We start from the raw sequence: 26,784 nt of genomic DNA, 5'->3' as shown, positions 1-26,784 counted from the left end.
ATTGTAGAGCTACTGCTACTGTTATACTATTTAGTTACCGGTATCTGTCTGTTGTTTTTTCATAATTACCATCATAATGATGTACATATTAAACTAGGACAGTAAATAAAAATGGCTTTTGGTATAACTGGGAAAATAGGAGCTTTCTTCCTCCAGCTTTCTTTCTCAGTTTCTTACATTCATTTTAGCTGCTGTAAGCAAAGACAGTATACAGCTGTAGATGAAGTTAATTATTGGTACAGTGTATAAAATCAGATTCTCATATATGCTTGGAGAAGCATATAGAACTGTAACATATATTTTGATTGAATGCACTCCCATAAAGGTTCTCCTTCATGCAGGAATCTATGGAAATGAGTGGATCAAACACCAATCAATCCTTCAACCAACCAACCAACCAACCAGTCTCAGTCAATTTATATTTGTAGTTTCATTTATTATCTGACTACTCATATGTGTTTCCCAGATGTCATGTGATACCATGCAACAACAATGGACTCTTTTTTATGTTGGCAGCAGAGTCTAGGACTGAACAGTTTACCAGAGGATATCCTCAGTCCATTTTCATAAGGTGCTGCTAGACTCAAACACCCTGTCCAACAGTGAAAAGCACCAAATTTTAAGGAAAATAGGACAAGGGTAAATTTAGTTTCTTCTTTGCATAGTAAATTACTACATAATACTACTACAGATATGATATAATTATGTGGTATACAAATGGCAGGTTCACCCTCTTGGCAATAGACATATTTGTTAGCAAATAAAAATGACTTAATCTTTCAAGAATAAGAATGGTCCAAGACCTGAACCATGAGGGATTTTATATTTAAAGTTCATCTGTCCAGAGTTTAATATTTTTTTACTGAGATGGATTAGGGTAATCTGACCCTACAGTTTCTGTGAAGGTAATATGACTCAAACTATACAAACAGAAAAGGCAGCAACAAGAACACAATATATTTACATTTTCCTACAGAAACTTCATTATTTATAGCATGGCCTTAAAAAGGACAAGGACACAGATTACTTCATTAATGAAACTTTCTGGCAGATTAAAACTGTGTGCCAGACTGAGACTCAAACTCAGGACCTTTGCCTTTTGTGGGCAAGTGCTCTACCAATTGAGCTACCCGAGCAAGACTCACGACCTGCCCTCTCAGTTTTACTTCGGCCAGTGCCTCGTCTCCTATCTTCCAAAGTTCACAGAAGCTCTCCTGCAAAACTTGCAGAACTAGCACTCCTGGAAGAAAGGATATTACAGAGGCATAGCTTAGCTACAACCTGGGGGATGTTTCTAGAATGCAACTTTCACTCTGGAGCAGGGTGTGCCCTGTTATGTAACTTTCTGGCAGATTATAACTGTGTGCTCGACCAAGGCTCGAACTCGGGACCTTTGCCTTCTGCAGGAAAGTGCTCTTTTTAATTAATGTCTGTAAGAACTTCATCAATGAGATGCAATATGGCTTTCTGTTAAGAGTGGACTTTACAGACAGCACATGAGTGGTTCCTAGCCAGTCATCTCTACTAACCAACAAGACGCAGTATCATCCATACTCTGTTTTGTGTTTTTTTTTATACACTAATGAGCCAGAATATTATGACCACTGACCACTGTGAGGTTGAATGCCTCCTGGTGTTGTTCAGGGCATGTGACGTAGTAAGGAAAGAATGTAAGTGGAAGAGAGTGAAATGTGGAGTCACTATAGCAAAGATAAGAGCTGAAAATGTGTAAATCCAGTGAGTTTTGACAAAGGAAACTTTGGTGGCACACTGCAGTTGGAAATTAGAACCTCTGAAACAGTGAAGCTGGTCACCTGTTGGCATACTGCTGTTGTGAGCAGATCTGATGACAGAGTACAATGCTAGTGCAGGCCCAAGTGTTTCAGAGCACACCGTTCAAAGGTCATTGTTGAATTTGGAACTCCATTCACACGACCCCTATGTGTTCTTAAGCTGACAACATTATCAGTTACGATTGCAGTGGGCACAGCATCACTGATTTTTCACTGTGGATCAATAGAAACATGATGCCTGTTGAATGAATCACATTTCTTGTTACACCTGGTTGACGGTTAGGTCTTTCCACGCCATCATCCATGCGAATCGCTGCATGAAACGTGCACCATGCCACAGATGTAAGTCAGTGAGGGAGGAATTATGCTATAGTGTACATTGAGTTGGGCTTCCACGGGATGTGTGATGGTAATCAAAGGCAGTGAACTACGTGAACATTATTGCAGACCACCTGAATCAGTTCGTGCTTGATGTCTCCCCCTATGACGATGATGACCTCTACCAGCAGGATAATATCCATTTTGCAAGGTCAGAATTGTGCTACAGTAGTTTAAGGGGCATTAAGTGAACTCAAATTGATGTCTTGGTCAGAAAATGTACCTGGTCTGTACTTATTACAACACAAATCAGGTGCCAGCTGCATGCCCATAAACCACCATCCCATAATTTGCAGGATGGGCTTGAACTGTGCTTAGACATCTGGTGCCACAGTTTTAGCCCATTGATGTATCTGTTTAACTTATACTAGGTGACTCGAAAGAAAAGGAAACTTTGAAATATGTTGCAACAATGCTGCAAAGTAGGTGGCACCTGATGACATATAGAATGCTGCTTACACAGTGTCCCTATTTAGTAAACAGTAAACATGGAGCAATGGAATTGTGTGCACTGTGCCTTTACAGTAAAAGCCTATTTCCAGAATGGAAGTGTGGAGGCCACACATTGAGTATTTTGGTGTCATTGCAACATCAGACAGCATGGTCATGTTCCCTCAGCAAATGCAATTAACACCTGGGTCTGCAATTTTGAAGCGACAGGTCCTGCACTGAAGAAGAAATTTGCACGCAGACCTCAAACCACTCATGCGCGTGACAATACTAAGGCTGTGCAAACTGCTTTAGTAAGAAGCCCAAGTGCTCTGTTCAATGTCACACAGTCTCTCTATTGTTGTGCCATTCAAGTGTTCAGTGAATACTGAAAGTAGATTTAAACTTCCACCCGTACAAGCTGAAGACTGTTCAGCAACTTGCACCTAATGATTTACTAATGCATAACAATATGCTGAAAGTATGTTAGTGAAAGTGCATGATGATAACAATTTAATCAACAATCAACGGATGTCAGATGAAGCTCACTTCCACATCAGTGGCTTTGTCAATAGACAAAATTTTTGCTGCTGGTCTCAGCAAAATCCACATCAGCTACACAAGCATCCATTCCACAGCAGTAAGATTACTGTATGGTGTGCTATGTCATCAAGTGGCATTGTAGGCTACTACTTTTTTGAAGATGATGATGGGTGCACAACCACTGTAGTGTCGCTTCAGTATTTGGCATGATGGAAAGTTTTCTCGTGCATGAACTGCCCCATTTTTCCGCGACAAGTTTGTTTCAACATGATGGAGCAACATCACACTCTGCAAGGATATTGATGGGAGCTGTGTGATTATTGTTTGGTAAGCATGTCATTTCATGACTCTATGACACTGCATGGCCCCAAGATCACCTGACCTAAGAGAGTGTGATTTTTTCTTGTGGAACCAGCACAGGAGTGTGGTTTACCGAACTCGACCTCCTGCCACCGAAAAACGTAAAGCAAGAATATGAGAAGAAAATTCCAGGATTCCTATTGAAATGTTAGGTCGAGTCACGCATAAGATTCCTATCAGGCTGCAGGAATGTGTGCACTGAGGGGGGGCTCACCTATCAGATGTCATATTCAAGAAATAAAAATGGTTGTTACATTCAACAATGCACACTCTGTACTATACATGGACATAAACAGAAATATGTTACATAATTGAGCTCATCTATTAATCTCCATTCCAAAATTTCCTGTTCTTTTGATTCACCCTATATTTTTCCCTTCTACTACTCTGCCACCACTAAGTTAACTATTTCTGAATATCACAGCATATAAGTTTCTATACTGAGCCTTTACCTAGCCTTAAAAACAGTTCACTTCACATTTTATTTTGAGGTCCTAAAATTGCTTTATTATGTAATAAGCCACTTCCTAAAATAGCTAAATGGGTCTTTTAAAAAATATGCATTGACACGTCAGATGGTACGACACCTTCAAGAGTAAAGCATGGGGAGTGTTGGAAGCAAGGGGAGGCTCTTTGCAAGTACAAAATGTGAGAACATTTTAATAATGAAAACAATGAATGATTCTTTTTAGTGCTTTAATATTTTTTATGTCTTTACAATTCTATTCTTGAAACGTACATACCAAAGTGGCAGACACTGTATCTTTCCATATTCTGATTTTTGTATTTCTCTACTAATTTTCCACTCTGTCCTTCCAGCAACAAGTTAACTAATCTTAGATGTCAGACCCATTGTCTCACAACTTATGCTTTTGCCTAATGTGAACATTTCATTTATGTCTCCCCTGACCTGTTCTCCCCAAATACCTCTTCATTATCATTTTCAACATCTTTCCACAATACTGTATTTCAAATGCTTCTAATTTTTTTCTATGGTTTTTTCATAAGTTTTCCTTCCATACAAACTTCACTCCAGTGTCACAATATTAGACAGATACTGGCACAGCTTTTTAGTTGAATACTTACTTTGCTTGTGGTAATCTGTACCTGACATGTCCCTCTCTTCAGCAATTGTTTGTAATCTTGCTTCCTACATAAGAGAAGTCTTTCACTTCTTCCACTAACACATATTCCTTAGGCTTTAATGTTAAGCAACTTGTTGCTGTACTTGTGTTAATTAAAAAGATCTTGAAAAGTCATAGCTAGAATACAGAAAAGAGGAAGATGTAAATTTAGCCCATCACTGAAGAGTTAAGGCATTGATCAGACAACAGACACATAAGCAAGACTGAATTCATAACTAAGAATTTGGACTATTAGAACTAACAGGCTAACATTGTCCATGCGTTTAGATGCAAGTTCAGGTTTATTTATGAGCTAGTCAGCTACTCAGAGGCCAATGGTCTTGCCACAGCGGTAACACCAGTTCCCATCAGATCACAGAAGTTAAGCACTGCAGGGCTGGGCTAGCATTTGGATGGGTGACCATCCGGTCTGCCAAGTGCTGTTGGTAAGCAGGGTGCACGCAGCCCTTGTGAGGCAAACTGAGGAGCTTCTTCATTGGGAAGTAGCAGCTCAGGTCTCATAAACTGACATACAGCCCGGAGAGTGGTGTGCTGATCACATGCCTCTCCATTTCCACATCCAGTGACACCTGTGGGCTGAGGATGAGATCGTGGTCTTCATGGCCTGTTCCGGCAGAGTTTAGTTTATTTTAGTCGACTACTCAGGCAGCAATCACCTTTAATCCTTTCAAACATCTTACTCACTTTTGATGTTAAGCAAGTTATTATTGAAACCTCTTGGCAGATTAAAGCTGTGTGCCGGACCGAGACTCGAACTCGGGACCTTTGCCTTTCACAGGCAAGTTCTCTACCAATTTAGCTACCCAAGCACGACTCACTACCCGTGCTCACAGCTTTACTTCTGCCAGTACCTTGTCCCCTACCTTCCAAACTTCACAGAACCTCTCCTGTCAAACTTGCAGAACTAGCACTCTTGGAAGAAAGGATATTGTGGAGACATGGCTTTGCCACAGCCTGGGGGATGTTTCTAGAATGCAGTTTTCTCCCTGCAGTGGAGTGTGCGCTGTTATGAAACTTTCTGGCAGATTAAAACTGTGTGCTGGACCGAGGCTCGAACTCAGGACCTTTGCCTTTTGGAGGAAAGTGCTCTGTTTCATTAATGTCCGTAAGAACTTCATCAATGAGATGCAATATGGCTTTCTGTTAAGAATGGACGTCACAGATGACAAATGAGTAGTTCCTAACTAGTCATCTCTATGGACCAATAAGACTTAGAGTCATCCATACTCTGTTTTCTGTGTTTTTATACACTAATGAGCCAAAACATTCTGACCACTGACCACCATGAGGTTGAATGCCTCCTGATGCTGTTGAGGCCATGTGACATAGTAAGGAAAGAATGTAAGTGGAAGAGAGAGGAATGTGGAGTCATTGTAGTGAAGATACGAGCTGCAAATGCATAAATCCACTGAAATACGTAGTTTTGATAAAGAAAACTCTGTTGTGACACTACAGCTGGAAATTAGAATCTTTGAAACAGTGAAGCTGCTCACTTGTTGGCACACTGCTATTGTGAGCACCTTTGGAAAGAGTTTGAAGTGTGGTGAGCTAAAAAAAAATAAGCTGTATGGTATTGGGTGACCATGTTTCATCACAAAACACAGAGGTCAGAGGATCTCCCACTGTATAATCCACAATAGGCAGTGATCGGTGGCAGATCTGATGACAGTGTATAATGCTAGTGCAGGCAAAAGTGTTTTGGAGCACACTGTTCAAAGGCCACTGTTGAACATGGAGCTCCATTCACATGACCCCTATGTGTTCTTAAGCTGACAACATCATCAGCTATGATTGCAGTGGGCACAGCATCACTGAGTTTTCACTGTGGATCAATAGGAACATGTTGCCTGTTGAATGAATCACATTTCTTGTTACACCAGGTTGACGGTTGGGTCTTTACACGCCATCATCCATGCGAATCATTGCATGAAACACGCACTGTGCTACAGATGCAAGTCAGTGAGGGAAGAATTATGCTATAGTGTACATTGAGTTGGGCTTCCATGGGATCTGTGATGGTAATCGAAGGCACCATGCCAGCAGTGAACTACATGAACTTTATTGCAGACCACCTGAATCACTTCATGCTTGATGTCTCTCCCTATGACGATGACCTCTATCAGCAGGATAACTGTCCATTTTGCAAGGTCATAATTGTGCTACAATAAGGGCATTAAGTGAACTCAAACTGATGTCTTGGTCAGAAAATGCACCTGGTCTGTGCTCATTACAACACAAATCAGGCACCAGCTGCTTGCCCATAAACCACCATCCTGTAATTTGCAGAAATTGCTTGACCTGTGCTTAGACATCTGGTGCAGCAGTTTTGGTCAGTTGGTGTATTTGTTTAACTAATACAAGGTGATTCAAAAGAAAAGGAAACTTTGAAATGTGTTGTGACAATGCTGCAAAGTAGGTGGCGCCTAATGGCATATAGAATGCTGCTTACACAGTGTTGCTAGCACAGCCTGGGGGGTGTTTCCAGAACGGAAGTTATTTTTATCCTTTATACTTCTTCTCTTTCATTTTAGCTTTGTGTATCCTTAACTTGTATTCTGTGCTAGTATCTCTTATGCATGTATAAGTGTAGTTTGTATTCTTCCTGTCATCCTACAAATAATTATTCAATTTAGTGGTCAGCGATTTCACTGTGGTTCATTCTGCCTATCAAGCATCAGGAGAGAGAACAATATATCAATAATATATTTTATTTTTCTTCTTTCTTATAAATGCCGTAGATTGTTCTTTTTCAACTTTTTTTCTTTTGAACCAATATTCATGGTATTTTGCATTTTTGGTGATTTTGTTGTTTATAGTCTGCTGTCTAGTTCTTTTATACACAAAGCAAAGTTCTCTCTCCTGCCAAACAAATTTTGATTCTAGATGTTAACCACACTCTCTCCCCATTTATGATCAAATTTACCTTTATCATTCTCAATGAAAAACTAACCTAAAAATGCAGTGTAAATATTTTTAGACTGGAATTAAATTACAGGCCACCTCTTCCGATCCGCTGAGCAGTGTAAACATGGTTAATACCTCTCATGGAGGAGGAGGATATTAGTGTTTAACGTCCCGTCAACAACGAGGTCATTAGAGACGGAGCGCAAGCTCGGGTGAGGGAAGGATGGGGAAGGAAATCGGCCGTGCCCTTTCAAAGGAACCATCCCGGCATTTGCCTGAAGTGATTTAGGGAAATCACGGAAAACCTAAATCAGGATGGCCGGAGACGGGATTGAACCGTCGTCCTCCCGAATGCGAGTCCAGTGTGCTAACCACTGCGCCACCTCGATCGGTACCTCTCATCCTTCAATTGTATAATGCGCTGGGCAACCATTATGTTGAAACCACGTATGTTGTCGAATGTCCAGGTCAACATCCTGCAGTAGTACCAAGAGCTCCTGTACCAAGAACATTTGATATTTGCATCCATTCAATGTGCCATCAATAAAATACGGATCACTGAGTTTGTTCCCCATATTGTCACACCATGCATTAACTGACCAAGGACACTGATGGTCAGCTGGTCATAACCATTGGGGATTGTCAACACTACAGTAATGCACTTACGCCTGTTAATGCTACTATGGTTTGTGAATGTCGACTCACGGGAAAATAGTGCCTCAGCAAAGAATGTGGGGGTCATTTGCATTTGTTGACTTGCCCATTCACAAAACACTACCTGGTCATGGAAATCGGTGCCATGAAGTTCTTGATGCAGTGACACACGATATGGATGATTCTTGTGACAATGTAGTATTGTGACAAAACTACCTACAGACATACCAAAATTGTGGAGTAATAGACAGGCACTTATCCGTGGGTTGTAGTGCACTGCTGCTAGTACAGCTTTTTCATTAACTTCTCCTGCAAGGTGTTTGCTTCATTTCCTTTTGCCAAACTGTACACTGCCATCATACAAAAAGGCTTACACAACTTTGTAAAACAATGAATGAGAGTGAGCTTTCTCTGGAAAACACTCAGCATGCAAGGCAACAGCAGTTTCAACATTTCTCTTACATTCTCCGTAAATCAGGATCATTTCAGTTTTTTCTTCTGTGGTTGCAACATTCATCATTCACTTACATGTCTGCTCTCCAGATGATAGGTAGGTGTACAGGCAACAAACAGTGCACAATTATTGTAATGTTTAAAGCTGCTATTTGTTCTACATCTGCATGATTCGTGAGATCTGGTTACAGTGTACTGCCTGTTATGATATGTCGTAGTTCGCTATATGGCCACGGTGACATGTCATGTAGCAACTGTTCGATATGTCAGAGGAACACAAAGTTGCGAATGGGATTTCTAATTAGAAGTTATGAAATACTGGCCTGTCCTTCCCTCACAGTGTGGAGGTGGAGTCTCTCATGCCATTGGATATTCAAGGGCCATTGAGTTGCATGCCGTAAATTACAATTGTGTACCCATTTCTATTCCTCCAATTACAGTACCATCTGTGGTAACATGAACAAAATGCTTCAGACAAAACATATGTCAATGTTCTCATAAAATCTTAACCTGGAATAAAAAATGGGGGGTACCCATTTAAGATTTCAAAGTTTTCCCCACCACCCAAACATTGGGTGGGGTGGTGGCTCGAGTACGGTATCATTGGATGTCCCCTGCTCATATTTTGCTATCTTTTTTATTCTTATATTGCGCCATTCTTTGTCAGAAGCACTGCTTATAAAATGCCTTAATCTATTTTGGTAGTGTCATTACACTATCTTCTTGGAGAAGGTATTTTGTATATTTCATGAGTTATTGGTATTTTGGTCATTGGTATTTTGATTTTTCCATTCAGTTAATGGCATAATTGTAGACACCAGCAGACAGTGATCCAAATGTATGTCACATCCTCTATCAGCCCATGCCTCTCAAATAAAGTTTTACAATTCTTCCATTTGTGATCACATAATCTGTAATAGACCTTCACATTCCATGTGAATTTACGAATACTTTCTTTTTTTGAAGGAAGTCATCCATTTTTTGGGTACATGGGGAACAAAGACTACTTTCAATACAACCAGAGTCATACCAACACCATGGTAAGATAGACACAGCAACAGGGGGGGGGGGGGGGGGGGGGGCAAGGGTTCCTTCTTCAGCCAACAAGCAGCAGGCTTTACCTCGGCCAATGCATGTTGTATCATTGTAATTTCGTCCAAGTAGACTAACAAAGAACAAAGAAATGACTGCTACTGTAGAGATGTTTATTGCTAATACGGTTTATGTGCCAAAGTGCACTTGGTTCAGACAGCTGCTACCTACACAGCTCTCTTGTGTTCATCTGTAGAGTTTTTGCTGACACTTTGCTCCAGCATTGTAGGATGTCAAAAACTGGCAAGTGGATGCTGAAGCAAATATGCTATTTGTCTGAAGGCTTCAAATTTTTACCATGTCCTGCCAATTGATGACAAAAGAGTAGACAAAGCCAGCAAAAAAAAGGTAGAGGGGATGTGTAATTTACTTTACTATTTTGGTGCCCCTACTTTTGGTTGACACAATCTGCTGTGAAAATAATTAATGAGTAAGCCTTCTGTGATTGATTAATAACAGTATGGGAATTGTTAGTCACGCCTATAGACAGCCATACTTTGTTTTCATGAGGACTAGACTTATTGTTAGTTGTTAGATGAACAAACACATCTCTACTGCTGCTCTTCAGTTACACCACTCAAGCATCTGGTGTCCTTGGACCACTGGAAGTAGGCTTCACTTATGTACACTGATGAACCACTTGCTTAATAGCTACCCTTGGAATGCAATACAGCAGTGACTCTGCATTGTGGATTTGGCAAGTTGTTGGTAAGTTTCTGGAGGAATGTGGCACCAGATGATCATGTACAAGCCGTGCAGTTTCCGTACATTACTGGCCAATGGTTTGCGAGTGCATAGCTGACATCTGACAGTGTGCCAAATGTGGTGCACTAGATTCAGACCATGAGAATTTGGTGCCCAGCATACCAAGGTGAACTCACTATTATGCTCCGCAAAGCATTTTAGAATGATTATGGTCTTGTGACACATACAGTTGTCAAGCTGGAACATGTCAAAACTGTCAGGAAAGAAATGAAGGATACAGGAATGGAGATGGTCAGCAATAAAGTTTATCTAACCCACAGCTTTCATGGTGCTCTTGATTACTACTGCAGGCCCCACAGAAGCCTGGATTAAAGCCCCACCTAGCATAATAATGCCCCAAACAGTGAGTGTCTGTGTTGTGTTTCATGTTGCGAGCAGCCATTCATTTGAATGATGGTGTATCCAGATCACCGACCTGGTACAACAAAAATCGTGATTCATCCGACCAGGCAATATGTTTCCATTGATTCAGTGTCCAATCAAGGTGAGCCTGTGCCCAATGCATTCACAGCTGACAATATTACTGGGCCAAGATGGGGACATGTAGGAGTCATTCGCAGTGCAGCTCCATATTCAGCAATCCGCACTGTACCAAAACAATACTTTGTCTACTGGTCTGCCACAGAATGCCACCTATCCAACTTTACAGAGCAGACAAACCCCAAACTCCATGTTTTATGATGAGGCATTGACATCCCACATTTTATTGTCTACCATCCTTCAACCCTTTTCCAGAGATGTTTGTGACAGCAGAATATCAATAACCAACCAGCTTCACCACCTCCAAGCTGCTCCTTTCCAGGTGTCACACCATAACAATTTGTCCAATGTCAAAGTCACTTGTGTAGTCAATTTCCCATTCTGTGGCCCATATCGTTGCAAGACTCACTCTCTGTTCATCTCTGCTCCATTTACATACTTTCCTTACTGTGTGATATGCCATCAGCACCAACCAAGAAGCATCCAATCCAGCACTGGGCAATGATGACACTGCTTTGGTTCATCATTGTATTACAAACAGTCCAGCCTCAGTGGCCAGAGATATAGGTCGTGTGTGTGTGTGTGTGTGTGTGTGTGTGTGTGTGTGTGTGTGTGAATAGTGATTGCATGAACATGTGTTTTTTCTACTTTAGAAGAAGTCCTTTTGGCCAAAGCTCAAATGCATAGCAGTCTTTCTGTTGTGCCTGTCCGCAACTCAACATCTATTATATAAGATGAGTACAATCTATCCTTTTCATAATAACAATAAATAATAATAATAGAAATTCTGATATTCTAATGTGAATGGACTCTTGACATATACTAAAACAATGGAAGTCTTAGTTTCTTTGCTAATCACTGAGCTAAATGTTTAACCCACATAGTTCTAGTATCAGATCTCACCGGACAGTTTTTTTGCTGTGTCTGCCAGTGATGCCCATATGGACATGTCAGTCATAAACAAGTGTCCAAGCGAAGAAAAATATCACAAGAAGGTAGTTTCATGGGGAAGCAGCTTTAGCAGTCCTGGCAGTGGTGCATGACCACTCCAATATGGCTCTGAATACAGGTAAATAAACATTGGTTTCTATGATTATCTTCTTAGATTAATTATCAGGGAAACTGTTGGCAGAAGTTTGCAGAACCCCCCCCCCCCCCTTCTCACTAAAATATCACAGGGTACCACGAACACTGTTCAAAAATATTATGACAAAATACCAACAGCAGTAAAGCATATTAGTGAGTAGTGTATCTATGTGCAGAGAAAATTGTTGCATCCTGGTGCATTAATAACTGCAAAGTCATATCAACAGAGCTGACATGTCTAGCATGCAATGTCTATGTTTGTTGCTTGAAATTCATGAAGTATTACCCTGATAATTTATACTCTGGTAAATTAATCACCCTGCAAATGAGTGAAAAGTTCCAATACTTTTACAAAAAAAATAAACCCCAGTAGTCCATTACAGTATCCAGAAATTCATTAGTAGGAAATTAACTGCCAGCCTTCACAAACTCATTTTTTAAGAGCCTACTGCACTTCGTTCATCAGCAATGTATTCTACATCTAAATCCACATTTTTAATATTATAGCTTACTGACCAGTCAGTAACACTATTTTTATTTTCTGTGCCATTCATTGGTGGATAGTATAATTTATTATGTGATTCTGAGTGTGTCATTATTACTTGTTCAGATCAATATAGTGAAATACAGAAAGGAATGAAGACTCTCAACTAAGAGGTTATTACAGACAGAGTACTAGCTCAGATAGGGAGTGAAAGCCTTTTTCAATGATATCGCCCCAGCATTTGTCGTAATAGATGGTAGTGAGTAACAATGTGGAACCTAAATTTGGATGGGAATTTCAACCTCAGTTCCTCTGAATGTGAGTCCAGAGTCTTACCCATGGCACCTCGTCATCCATTAATGTAACATGATAAAATGTTGCTTTTCTATACACTGTTTTGAGAAGTCAACAGCAAATAAGCCTAAATACAGGACACATCCTGTCTCCTGAAGCCAACTGGTCATTAGAATTTTACACTCTATCTAAATCAGTTATTCTTTCAAAAGAAGCATATGTAATATAGTTTAGACACATTAAATCACATTCATCTGAATGTTTCAGTAACTTCTGCTCTAAAATGTTGACTAATGATATAGTTTTATCTAAAATATTATACACAGAATTTGTTAAAAAGTTTTACTTGCAAACACTGAGCAAACACAAATTTTTATTTTCCACAATCATAAATTCTTTCATTGTAAGGGAAAACAAAAAAGATGGGAGAAAAGAATATTGAAAGTCAGTTCTGAAAGAGGACTGTTCATGCCAATAGATGTGGGGCAGAGTGCATCATTTTTGGGTATGGCCAAGATTCTAGTCAACTGATTCATTCTAAACTGGCTGTCTGTATTGCCCAATTATGTTCCTCATCGACAGGTTTTTTTTCTAACTGTTCCATAAATGTTGTATATATTTCACACATGTTCAATTTACAATACCAATTTTTAATTGTTTTATGATTCTTATCAGTAACTTGTTCATCAGCCTGAAATGCTCAAATGATTTTAGGAGGTATTGAGGACAGACATGAGTGTACATATCAGAAAGCTCATTAGTAGCAGTAAATTTCATTGTCCATGGATAATTCACTTGTGTCTCTTTCTTTGGTACTCACTTTCTGTTTACTATTATGTTGCGGATATCAACTTTGAAAGATGAAGTGGAAAACCCTGGGACAGCCAGCATAGTAGGTGGGTATCAACTATACACAATTATGTTGTTTGGTTATCTGAGGACTTAAGAGTATGTGTACTTACCTGAACCACATATAGGTTGGTTTACAAGTCTCCTGCTGAAATTCTACAATGGATGACATTCAATGGTCCTGCTATTGGGAAGCTCTGAAAATAATCTTTCAGACCTATGTAGTACAAAGAAAATGTTATACTTCAGTTCTTTTGAAGTCTAGAACTAAAATGTCCTTCAAAGTATGCCCATCAAGTTATATGCTTCAGACAACTGCTTGAAGGCATGTTAAAAAAATCATCTGGCATTGCCTTGAGAATTGCCTCAGGATTGTTTCAAACTGTCTCAAACAGTTTTAAAAACTAGCCGTACTGCTCTGTATCAGACCAGTAAAATGAAAATAAACCATGAAAGACAAGCTCTGAATTTTACAGACAGCAGAGCATACATTCATGGTTCTTTTTATCAAAATTTATGCAGTATCATTGCTAAGATGATGGCACATTATACTGTTCTGTGGGTGCCATTAAGATACAATCTAACTAAAAGAATTTTTATTTGAATACTGTGCATGCATGTTTGTCTTCTGTGAATGCCTAAAGATGCATCTGCTTTACAGAATTTTTAACTCAATAATTTTCTGAGTGAAGTTTGCTTTTGATGGATTTTATATTATCACATACTATGATGGAACAGAATAGACTTCATTGTGCTACATTAATAGCCACTGAAGCTTCTAATAAATCTCAGTTAAATAATTTGATTCTCTTCAGGAATTTGGAATCTTGGCAGCCAATATACATGAACATCTCATGCCCTGACAGTCACATAAAATTGGAAGTTATCAACATTCAGGATTACACAGTAATATTCTTTTGAAATGGTAGCAACTGTGTTGATGATGCTCTCATTTGCTGTAGAGACCAGAGCATATGAACAACTTTGTTCTGTCACTACACAACAGCTCTCAGTAAATTGTTAAAACAAAAAGATTTTGTTGGTTGTAATGGATCACCACCAGTAAGTGCCTATTGCAAAACAGCCCATGAGAGATGCTGACTAGTTTTTTCAGGGTTCTTATACTGGTAATATCATCATCATGCATTGTGCTCATCCTAACAATCCCATGTGATCTGTTATTCCCACAACACACTGTTTTCCCACTATACAGGATGAGTCAGCTAAGACAGATGACCCCATATATATCCAGAATGAATAAATATATCAAGCTGTGATTTTGCCAAATTATGGTGGACAGTATGGTGAATCTTCTGATGTTCACAAGTAATTTTTATTGTTTACAGTTGCTGGATTAGGGCACTGACTTTGTTTCTTTTTAAAAGGAAGTTTTTTTTTCTATGGTGTCTGAAAGAAGCTTCAAAGAGGACTTCAACGTAACAAGTATGGAACTTGATCAAATAGTGTCAAGATAACAGCACCACAGATCACTGCGCCACTATTAGGAGAAGAGCTTCACAAATATCTGTGTTATTGAATCAAATGTAAACAAATACATAACACAGATATAATTCTTGTTTTTACCTGTGTGCTTGAAGCCCATTAGTCGGTGTCCTGCTATTGTAGCAATCAGATAACTAGCTCATAAAGCTACTGAGATATTCACAATGGTACATGATAGTTGTAAAAGTGGATATCATTTACAGCAAATGTCGTCAATTATTAGAGCAGTGATGCAGTTGTATGCTCAGAAGTACCCATACCTGCATTCACATTCTGTCTTTGCACACATTATAAAGAAAAGTTCTAGAAACTGGAATTGTGGAGAGTAAAATATGGCAAGGAAAACAACTAATCAAAGAAATGCAACTAACATGTTAGCAGCAGGAAAACACAATGTTAATGTCACTAAGAGGCATCTAGGGAATATGATAGGGATCAACCAAGCAAGTGTTCTGTGAATACTAAATTCCATTGTACTTCATCCTCTTCACATTTCACTGCATGTACAGCTTCATTACTGAGACTTCCAAAATTGGTCACAGTTCTTCAAATGTTATCTATGAAAAATGCAAAATGATGTGGTATATCTATGCAACATTTTGTTTAAGAAAGAAGCATAATTTACAAACCATTAGAAAGTTAATCTTCACAATATGTGTACATTGTGTACAGGCAGGATGGAAAATTTCTCTCAGACTGGCTGCTTGCAAGAGGTTATCAAGGCTGGTAGGTGTGGAAGGAAAAAAATAATTCAGCAGCTGACTGGTGTATAATGAGGGACTGACAGGGATTAAGAAGCTAATGGAAAGCAGGAAAGTGATGATACAGGTGGCTCTCAGCAGTAGGAGCATGAGCACTGAATAAGGTGGCAATAACAAATTTATTAACCTTTTTAGTCTGTTTCAGATTTTCAAACAAATGGAGTGCTAAGGAATGTGATAAATAGACTGAACCATACAGACAGCTTAATTTAAATATTCTGCTTCCGCATGGCAGAATAGTTTCCTGTAAATGACAAGCAACTAAAATGTAGAAATAGGTGGTAGGTACCAGCCTCAGCTAGGAATGTACAAGATTAATGCACTGAGAGAAATTACTTGCAAGGTTCTCTTGTAAATGATTACTGTACTCATATGCATATATGAGCACTGTATTACAAGTATCTGACATAGTGTAGCTAACTCTTGTTATCTTCTTAAATAAAATTATTCACTTTGTCATAAGTCTCTAATACTGACTGACCTAGCCCTGCTTGTATCAGTGACAATTATTGCACTCTGTATAAGAACCATAAGCTTTATGCTCGACAACATTGTGATAAGCAGGATTACAATACAGAGCAATCAGCTAACTACACAGTGAAGATATCTATACAAAGTGCACAAACAGGATACATAAATTACCAGTCACAGAAACACTCTTGTAGAACTTTCCAAATATGAGGAAAGGTTTCCTGATTGAGAAGTCATGGATCATTTTGGTATACAAAAATGGAGCTAGTGCATCAAACAATATGACAGATGACATATCCATTTACAACAATCTAAATACATTTCAAGCGTATAGTGTCATCTTTGCAGGGATATTTTTTTACATGGTTACATGGGGTAATTTTTTTTTACCTACAGTAAACCAGTTGGACACCTGAACATTCAACAAGATGGTACGCTACAAAGTATTCATGGCACAGTGAGCCCGGAAAAAAATAGTCTTCTTCCAGAGTCCCACTGAACTCCTCCATGTTGAGCACATTTGAAATAAACTTAAAACATGTTGGCACCCATGTGCATGCACACTCTCTCTCTCTCTCTCTCTCTCTCTCTCTCTCTCTCTCACTCACTCACTCACTCACTCACACACACACACACACACACACACACACACACACACAGAGAGAGAGAGAATTTTCTTATCAGTGAGAAAGTCTTTTTGTCTTTCACTTGAATGGGAACAATGAATACCAACTTTGAGACAAATTATCCAGTTTAGATGTTCATCAGTACCGGTAGTATACCGAGGAACTGTTTTGAATGATGAGAGTAATTCATACAAATATAAGTTGATTAGACTCTTTTGAGTTGTAGTGACTGATTGTAACTGTATTGTGTTGAGTCTAAAACAGATTTCAGAAGCAGGAAGTGAGACAGTTTGAAGATTATTTCTGTTCTCAGGTTTTCTGGTCTCTCTTGCATATGAAAATTATATACAAACACAGTATTTTAGTGGTACGATAGACATATTACACTGTTTATTTATACTATGGATAACAGTGGTACCAACACTGAATCATGGGACATATCTGAAGTTGTGTCCCTTCTTTGTAGCGTTATATTCACATTCAATCACAGAAAATACAGCATAAAAAAGCTATGTATGAATTCATTGACATTAAGCATTAGTTTAGACATTCAAGTGTAATACTGCATGCAGCTTAACTTGTGGGCCAGGATAATGAGGCACCTGGTCACAGAAAAGAAGCATCCCAGTTCATCAACATCTGAACACTATTTATGCATTTCAGACTTGACATAAATTGTAGGGATTGTCACTTTGAACTGTTCTTTAGGACCTATGTAAAACTGAAAACCCAGTTTTGCAGGCCATAGGGAGTGGAGTACAAACCATTCTTATATCATCATATTCTTAAGTAAAGATTCTACTATGTACAACTAGACTGAAGCACAACAGAGACATTGAGTCCAAAGTCTCATTGTAGTTTTAGGGAATATGTGGCTTACTTAGTAATGGCACAAAAGTCTTTCTAATATCTTACTTTTTCTGTATATATATACATATATCAAACAATATTTCTAATAGTACTTAAGAAATTTTCTGTTTATACAAAGAGATATTATTTTGTGGTAAAGTTGTTCTTTTCTGCATAGTTAATATAAATACATTTTTTATTGCTTGTCATAAACAAATATTTAATTATGTTTGTTTCAAATTATATGAAGACAGATGAAAACCTGCCAGTTCACTTTAACTAATATTTATTCAAATATTTACATGTATTCTCATCTCCTGTATCTTACACTTATTCTCATCATCTGTATCTTTTTTTGATACTATGAGAGGGACTATCACAATAAAGTTTCCTTTTTTATTTATTATTCACTCAGAAAAGAAAGCATAATTACAAGACTAATCGGTGTTAAGCATACTTTTAAGTCTGTGATTATCTTCCTGTCCCGTTTTTTCTGACTCATTCTGTTCTGGCACTTTTGTTACAAAAAACATTTAAAAAGACAGTGCTTCAACAAAATATAGATTTATTCCAAAATAACATCAAAGTAGTTTCAGGAAATATTTTTTGCCACAGAAAATATTTATCCTAACTTATAGACATAATAAAAGATAACAAATGTAAAAATTCTGGTATTTACATGTGTTTTTGTAACTTAGTTTAAATATAATATAACATGGGTGTGGTCTCAAATAAGATAATTATCCATGCAATCATAGTTTGTAACCAAGTAAAATTAACATTTTCTTTTTACAAATAAATTTTAAATGGGTAAAAAAAATCAGAAAATAACATAGAAGTGAGCATACAAGACAACAGTTTCAACCTAAACTCTTACCTGAAGAGAAGTTTTCGACGTTAGTGGAGTGGATGATGTTCGAAAAGATGACCTCTACAATATGAACAATTAATAAGTTATTAATTAGCACATCATGCTACACTGTCTTTCAGTAAAAACTGGTTATATCCAAATAACTCCGTTTTTATTCTAGACATTCACAAACAGCAAGACTAGATACAAACAAATACAACAGATAATCTACAATTACTATATTGTTTTTAAACTCTCAACAAACATACACGCATGCTTTACACAACATTTACTTTTGTTAGCTCTACAACTTGGAATGCATTGTTAATTTAATACACTAAGAAACCTCTACAGCTGTTTTCCTGTGAGCAACAAAATTAATTTACATAAGTGATTACAAACAAGTCAATATTTTTGATCAGCAGCTACAACTACAATCAAAGACAAAACTTCACAGTGAAGGAAGAACAATGGTGTAGGAATTATACTGCATTTGGCTAAAACACATCTTTTCTGTCTGTGTATTAAAAACATATTAAAAATTTTTTCAACATGTGAAAATGGACCCCATTATTTGCCCTCAATGTAAGTCACAACATTGCTCTAGTTCTAGTTCTAGTAACTACAAAAATGGGTGAAAAATAACTTAATTTTTCATAAGTGAATGTGCGAATTATAAAAAGCACACACTTTCTGCATACATGTCATCTGCATTAACCATATTGATTGTAACATGCATATGACAGTATTTGTTTACTGTAAATTTCATCACAATGTCATTCCAGGTTTGTGATGTTTCTCATCTATGTAGATAGTATGCTCCTAAGTACAACACAGATTGTAAATTACTGAATACTTTTCCAACTAAAAAGCTCAGACTGTGAAAGATTTCATATCTTTTTAATCCACTGCCCCAATAAAATCTTTTTGATCAAATTATAATATTTCTCTTTTAACTTGCTGTCATTCTACACGAGGAAGCAATCCTTAGCTGTCATTCATACTTGCTGTTGCAAATTATTGTTCTGCCACTGAATCTCCCAAAGATTAAACATGTCTGACAGATAGAAATGAAACATTCAGTTGCAAAGAATGAACTTTTTTCTTATCTATATGATGAAGCATAACAAGCAGCAACTGAGGAAAAACGACAGCAAGTATTCACAATATAAATAACATTGATGAGCAATCAGTAAAAGATGAACCAGCTATGATGCAGATTAGTGTAGTTACACAACAGTATATATTTCATTACTTCTTGTAAAACAGTGCAACATTATGAAATAAATCTAAGTTTATTTACTTCATTCAAATAGAATATTTAAAATAAGGAGTTTAGTGCTGTTTGAATGTACCATTAAATGTGAGACTATGGTTATAAAAACAAGCACTCAAAAGGCAGGAATGACATTCATGTACTCAACCATACCTACCAAGATAAAAACCATTTCTCTGTTTGTAGACTCACAGTAAATGGGTCCACAAATGGAAAAATCCCTACGTGCATACCTGCTGTGATGCAAGTGATGTGACACCAAGCTTGACTCGTGAAGCAGTGCGACTGCTTGATGATGTAGCACTGGTTACAGACGTTAAAGATTCCTTCGACCCAGCACGTCGGACAGAAGGAGGTCCCCCACGATGGATGGCACAGGATGCTGAAGGTCGCCTTGATGATGGGGACTTACTGACTTTATGAGCTGGTGCAAACAGACCATATTTGGGCCCACACTCAAAATACCTGGATGGCAGATAAAGTCATAAGCACTCAACAATGATGATGTTAATGAACACGCAATAATCAATAAGCTCTTTTAGAATTTATAGCTACTTTACAACTTTTTCTTCTGCATAGTAAAAAAATGCAGATGAAATGGTGGGCAACAAGTATTTCTGACAGTTTGTACTTTGAACTGAAACAAGTAATGATTAATAAATAATTTAGCAATTGCAGTTTTCTTCTGAAGAGAACATAAACTTAAATACGGTTTTACACGAGTAGTGCTTATTCAGCATACCTGTAATGGATTATTTTAATACACTGAATTTACAGAAACAAAAGAAAATGCTGTTTTATCTAATGCATGGTGAACATACCAGTCCTCTAAAATTTTATACCCTACATTTTGGTTACTATGTAGAAAGCCATGCTTCTCCTTCTTCAACACAGTCTAAATTATCTGAAAGTCCACATGCAATGGAAATTCACTCATCTTTGAGTTGACACTTTCATTTCATTTATTATTTATTTTATTAGTTTCATTGTATTGTTTGTGCCATGGCTACCTGGTCACAAAACAAGTCACTATATACATAGTTCACACACAAAATACAGATTTTCAAAAACATGAAAAAAATAAATCAAGAGTGTCAGCAGAGTGCTTAAGTATAGTTACCATATTACAGTGAAAGGCTCAAAGCTATTAGCAGAAACATCTGTACAGAATAAAATACATGTACTACAAGGAAGGCATTTAACTTAGACTGTAGTGTATTAGTCGCTTTTTACGTCTCTACTGAAATCAAGCGTAAACTGGAATCTGCAAATTTTGGTCTATAATGTTTAATACCCCTCTCCCTCCCCATTCCAAGGTTAATTCCGTTAGTGTACAATGCCAACTGGGTGAATGCTTTTGTTCTGCCTGAATTATTTAACTGCATGTACAGATGCGCTTCCTGTCACCACATTTGTCAGCTTTGTAGCAAAATGCAGAGAAAACTCACAATCAGAGTACCACAAATACTTGAAAAAAAGCTCTTAATCTTGTGGACAACATAACCCACGTAAAGTTTGTAATCTCCAATGCCACAAGCTGAACTAGGCACTCTGTATTCATTTTCAAGGAAGTTTTCATCTCACTAGCATCAAAATAATTTTGTTTCAGAAATTTTCCTGTAGATGCACTCACATTTGCAACATAATACTGCCAAGACAAACACTTCTACAAAGGACCTGAAAAAGCAATTACATGCTCTTCTAGTGTACTATCAAGACTGCTTAAATGCTATGCAACTATCATTATAGTGACTGACTCCTGAGGAATAGACAGCAGGAGCAATACTCCTCACCTCACGTAAAAACACAGTCTGTACATAAATACAAATTCACAAGTAAATCCACTCCTCACTTCTCATGTCTCTGGCCTTAGATGGCAGAACGTTGTAGTAAATAAAACACTGTAATTCTTTCTTCAGAAGCAGCTTATATCCTCCGAATTTTTTAGTCTGTCCTACCTCATCATCCTCTCTCTTTCCCCTTACTTCCTATTCCCCAATGTAAAACCTTCCACAGTCCCTATCTTTGTTGTACCTTTATTTTCATTTTCCTCTTTTGTCACTTGAATTTGCTTCTTTATGGAGGTCTGATTCAAATAGCTCTTTTGCCATCATCTTTCTGTATATATGTTACTTTTCTCTAAGTCTCAAGGACCAAAGTTTGAAGTTCAATCACTGGTTAGTTATACCGTTCTTTCTGGCATGTAACATGACTTCCAACTCTGGCAATTTTTCAACTATATGAAAAATGCAAAACTGTATTGTGGTTCAGATTCCAAGTCAAACTTTAAGTCCACCTACAACTAGCTTCATGAGTCAGGGGAAAGCATGGTCATAATGCTTCTAGTAAGATTCTAATAAAGAACACTGCTACTCAAACCAACCTTTGGGTTGACGACTGCTTCATTTCCTAACTAACTGTATTTCTAAAGAGTTCCTGGTGCGACACTAAATAATATTTTCATGTACCTTCAAGCACTATCATAAAAGCACTCTCAATGATTAAAACCTCCTAGCCATATCAGCTGTTCTTATAATTGTAATTTCAATATACAATAATTAACAAACATTATGATTCAAGTCAGAAGCTTGCAGTTTATAACTAATTAATAACTCAAAACATATTGGAATGCTAAACAGTGCCCCTGCAGATTACGTGTCATCTACAAGAACAATGGCACCCACAGTTTTCCATACACTTACTGATACAAACTTTTTACATTATTTTGGAACTAAAGGAAGACACACCAGACTACAAAAGAAACAATCCATTCATTCACCCAGGTTTTCCTGGCATGATTGTTTAATGATGTGCTTAAATGTATTCTGCCAAGTTTTTGTTATAATTTATGATTAATACTTCAGTGAGTGGGTTAGCCATCTTCTTCAGGTGCTGTGATTTTTGCTGTTGTGTGTACTTGCTGCTTGGACTCCAACCAGACCCTGAATTATTATTGGTCTCATGCCACTATATCTGAGTTTGATTCCCAACACACACTAAGTCCTTGTATTCTTTTTTGTTTCTTAGAGCTCACATTGAGATTCTATGAAATACAGATTCTTTCATCATTTTCCAGTTCTGGTGGATGTAATGGCCAACAACCTTTCCTCAACATGGTAATTAAGGGAAGAACTGAAAGATACCTGAGTGACAGTGTATACAGAAAACATACACACATGCCTTGAGCCATCACCACCTGTTAGAAAGAAACTTAGTGCTAAGGATCCTGGTTCATAGAGCTCAAATACTTTCACACAAGGAGAAAATCACTGAGGAATTGCAACACCTACAACTAGTGTTCCAAATGATTGGGTACTCACATTGTCAAATTGAATGAGCACTGCAGTCAAAACACAGAATTGCTGAGGAACAGGCTGTGACTGAGACCAAAGAAGAGTAGCCAAACATCGCTTATCTACATAATGTTGGCCCAATATCTCTTATGGAAATATGCCATTCAGTATGTTTTGTTCCCTTCAATTAAATATTCTTTGTAATGTTCAAGACAATCTAGGTCTCTAAAAGTTGGGTGTGTATTGGATCTCACACAAATGTGGCACATCTTTCATGGGGCAGACTATCAGAACAGTTGAGCAGAGATGCAAGGGAATCAATGACACACTCGACTAAAGCAGCAAAGGAAATCAGCTGTAGCCAAGCACTACCTCAAATACAATCATGGAATGAAATACGGTGAGACTAGTATCATGGTGCAAACACCAAGCTTCTGGGGCAACATAATTAAGTAGTTTATCAAAATAAAGATGTGACAAAACCTAATAAACAGGTATGGAGGTTTCAATTTAAACAAAGCTTCGAGTCTGGCACTTGATTTATTAAGATCACACTGGCTTTCATGTCCACCAGAGCTGGAAAAAAGGTGACAGAATTTGTGTTTCACAGAATATCAGTGTGAGACCTGAAACACGAAAAAGAAACAAAGGGTACAGTGGGTATTGGGAACTGAACACAGCTATACATTGTAGCATGAGACAAATAATAATTTACAGCCTGTTGGAATCCCAACAGTAAGTACACATAACACCACAACCCGCAGAACCTGAAGAAGATGGCTGTGTTAGCTGTCCAAAAATTGTACATAAAATGGGAACAACTCATCAGAAGACCTCAAAGAACACCATTAATGCATTCATTCACTTTCTATGCAATCAATGAACACAGTAACTTCTCAGAGTACAAACCATTGTTACAATTTTTAACCTATATATCAACAATGTGATTCTTACCTCTTTCCCTCCACGGAACCATCATTTTTGCCAAGAGGATCATCAAGCTCAACGCCACACCATTCGCCTGGAGCAAACTCTGTTGTTCCTATATAGCGCAAAACTCCTGCCTTTGAACCCATACTACTCATAACAATAACTCTGTCACCTAGTTTCAGATCACTAGATGCTGAAGAAGAACCTAGGATAAAATACACCAAATGCATTAGTTTTGTATTCCACAGTGTAATACAGACCCACAGGATAAATGTGAGTACATTAATTCAGCAAACTTCGCCATAAATTATTTGTTACACTAAAAATTTTTGTGTAATTGTATGCTGTGGTGTCCAAGTCATCTGCTCTGATGCAGAGCAGATATAAGCACCGTTCATCAACAAAAATTGTTGTATAGAGCAAACCTGTTTTGCTTTGGCCCAAGTTGAAATTCAATTATAGCTGTAATGTAAACATTGCAGCCATTGAAGCCATCATGATGGAAAACCATCATGTTAGACTGAATGACAATGCACTAAAGTTTACTCATAGTTTAGCATACGACACGGTTCATGTGGTGCTGCAATCAACATCAAGCAGTAGTTATCATCATCATCATTCTTCACGGGTTTTCTGGAGTCTTTGGCCCTCTTCTATCATGTACATCAAATTATTTGCCCATCATTTGTCTTTTCTTCATATATGCAACCCCAACCAATTCTAGCTCCCTACACTGAACCAACCATAGACTATTGTGCTTTTGGTGTAGCCACTTTAACTATACATTGTGAATAGATCTCCAATTACCAATTTTCTGTCCCTAATCTGTATGTAGCATTTTCTATGTAATTTTAACACAAAAGATAGGAGTTTTTCAGTTCTTGTTTCCCCTTGTGCTCCAAGTCAGACATTCGTAAAGAACAACAGAGAGTATTAGGGTCTCGCAAGTATTATCGCTGGGGGGGGGGGGGGGGGGGGGCGAGAGGCAAACAAGGGAGTCTGTGAGAAATGGCACCCCATCACCCAAACCAAGATGTCCAAACACAGACAACAGCAGGAAAGGTTATGCTCTCTTTTGATCCAAAACATTGCACTATGTGATCAAAAGTATTGAGGCACGCCCAAAAACATGTGTTTTTCATATTAGGTGCTTTGTGCTGCCACCTACTACTGGGTACTCCATATCAGCGACCTCAGTAGTCATTAGACATCATGAAAAAGCAGAATGGAGCGCTCCACAAAACTCATGGACTTCGAACGTGGTCAGGTGATTGGGTGTCACTTGTGTCATACATGTGTACGCGAGATTTCCACACACTTAAACATCCCTAGGTCCACTGTTTCTGATGTGATAGTGAAGTGGAAACATGAAGGGACACGTACAGCACAAAAGCGACAGGCCGACCTCATCTGCTGACAGACAGAGACCGTCGACAGTTGAAGAGGGTCGTAATGTGCAATAGGCACATATCTGTCCAGACCATCACACAGGAATCACAAACTGCATCCGGATCCACTGCAAGTACTATGACAGTTAGGCAGGAGGTGAGAAAACTTGGATTTCATGGTCAAGCGGCTGCTCGTAAGCCACACATCACGCTGGTAAATGACAAACGACACCTTGCTTGGTGTAAGGAGCATAAATATTGGACGACTGAACAGTGTAAAAACGTTGTGTGGAGTGACAAATCACGGTACACAATATGGCGATCCGATGGCAAGGTGTGGGTATGGTGAATGCCCAGTGAACATCATCTGCCAGCGTGTATAGTGCCAACAGTAAAATTCGGAGGTGGTGGTGTTATGGTGTAGTCATGTTTTTCATGGAGTGGGCTTGCACCCCTTGTTGTTTTGTGTGGCATTATCAAAGCACAGGAATACATTGATGTTTGAAGCACTTTCTTGCTTCCCACTGTTGAAGAACAATTCGAGGATGGCAACTGCATCTTTAAACACAGTCGAGCACCTGTTCATAATGCATGGCCTGTGGCAGAGTGGTTACACAACAATAACATCCCTGTAATGGACTGGCCTGCACAGAGTCCTGACCTGAATCCTATAGAACACCTTTGGGATGTTATGAAATGGCAACTTCGTCCCAGGCCTCACCGACCAACATCGATACCTCTCCTCAGTGCAGCACTCCATGAAGAATGGGCTGCCATTCCCCAAGAAACCTTCCAGCACCTGATTGAACATATGCCTGCGAGAGTGGAAGCTGTCATCAAGGCTAAGGGTGGCCCAACACCATACTGAATTCCAGCAGTACCGATGGAAGGTGCCACAAACTTTTAAGTCATTTTCAGCCAGGTGTCCAGATACTTTTGATCACATAGTGTACCTTCTTGAAATGCTACACACTGTCAGGGCTTACATCAACAATGTATCACATGCAAGTATCCTAAAATTAATCTCTGGCCTGCAATCACAATGTGGACTTCTGTGTTCTGTTGCAACATGACAATGTACATCCTCACACAGCCACGGCAACAGATGTGACAACTAGAAAGTCACCA

The 26,784-nt window shown here is 38.4% G+C and overlaps 1 protein-coding gene and 1 pseudogene across 6 annotated transcripts in view; one reads left to right on the top strand and one right to left on the bottom strand.

The window, feature by feature from the left end:
- LOC124613104 (CAP-Gly domain-containing linker protein 1) overlaps nt 1-26,784 on the bottom strand; it is a 551,251-nt gene that overhangs the window by 94,446 nt on the left and 430,021 nt on the right. For 5 of the 6 annotated variants that reach the window (XM_047141701.1, XM_047141722.1, XM_047141737.1 and 2 more), the window contains 3 exons: nt 24,293-24,473; nt 20,279-20,510; nt 18,797-18,850 (listed from right to left, as the gene is read on the bottom strand). In XM_047141701.1, the coding sequence (XP_046997657.1) occupies nt 18,797-18,850; nt 20,279-20,510; nt 24,293-24,473 (467 nt within the window). The remainder of the gene's footprint in view (nt 1-18,796; nt 18,851-20,278; nt 20,511-24,292; nt 24,474-26,784) is intronic. The other variant, XM_047141712.1, reaches the window with a different exon arrangement.
- LOC124558619 lies at nt 4,959-5,076 on the top strand (annotated as a pseudogene).

This window comes from Schistocerca americana, chromosome 1 (genome assembly GCF_021461395.2).
Source record: "Schistocerca americana isolate TAMUIC-IGC-003095 chromosome 1, iqSchAmer2.1, whole genome shotgun sequence".
Taxonomy (NCBI): domain Eukaryota; kingdom Metazoa; phylum Arthropoda; class Insecta; order Orthoptera; family Acrididae; genus Schistocerca; species Schistocerca americana.
The sequence above is the reverse complement of the archived record's forward strand: the minus strand, read 5'-3'. Positions and strand labels throughout refer to the sequence as shown.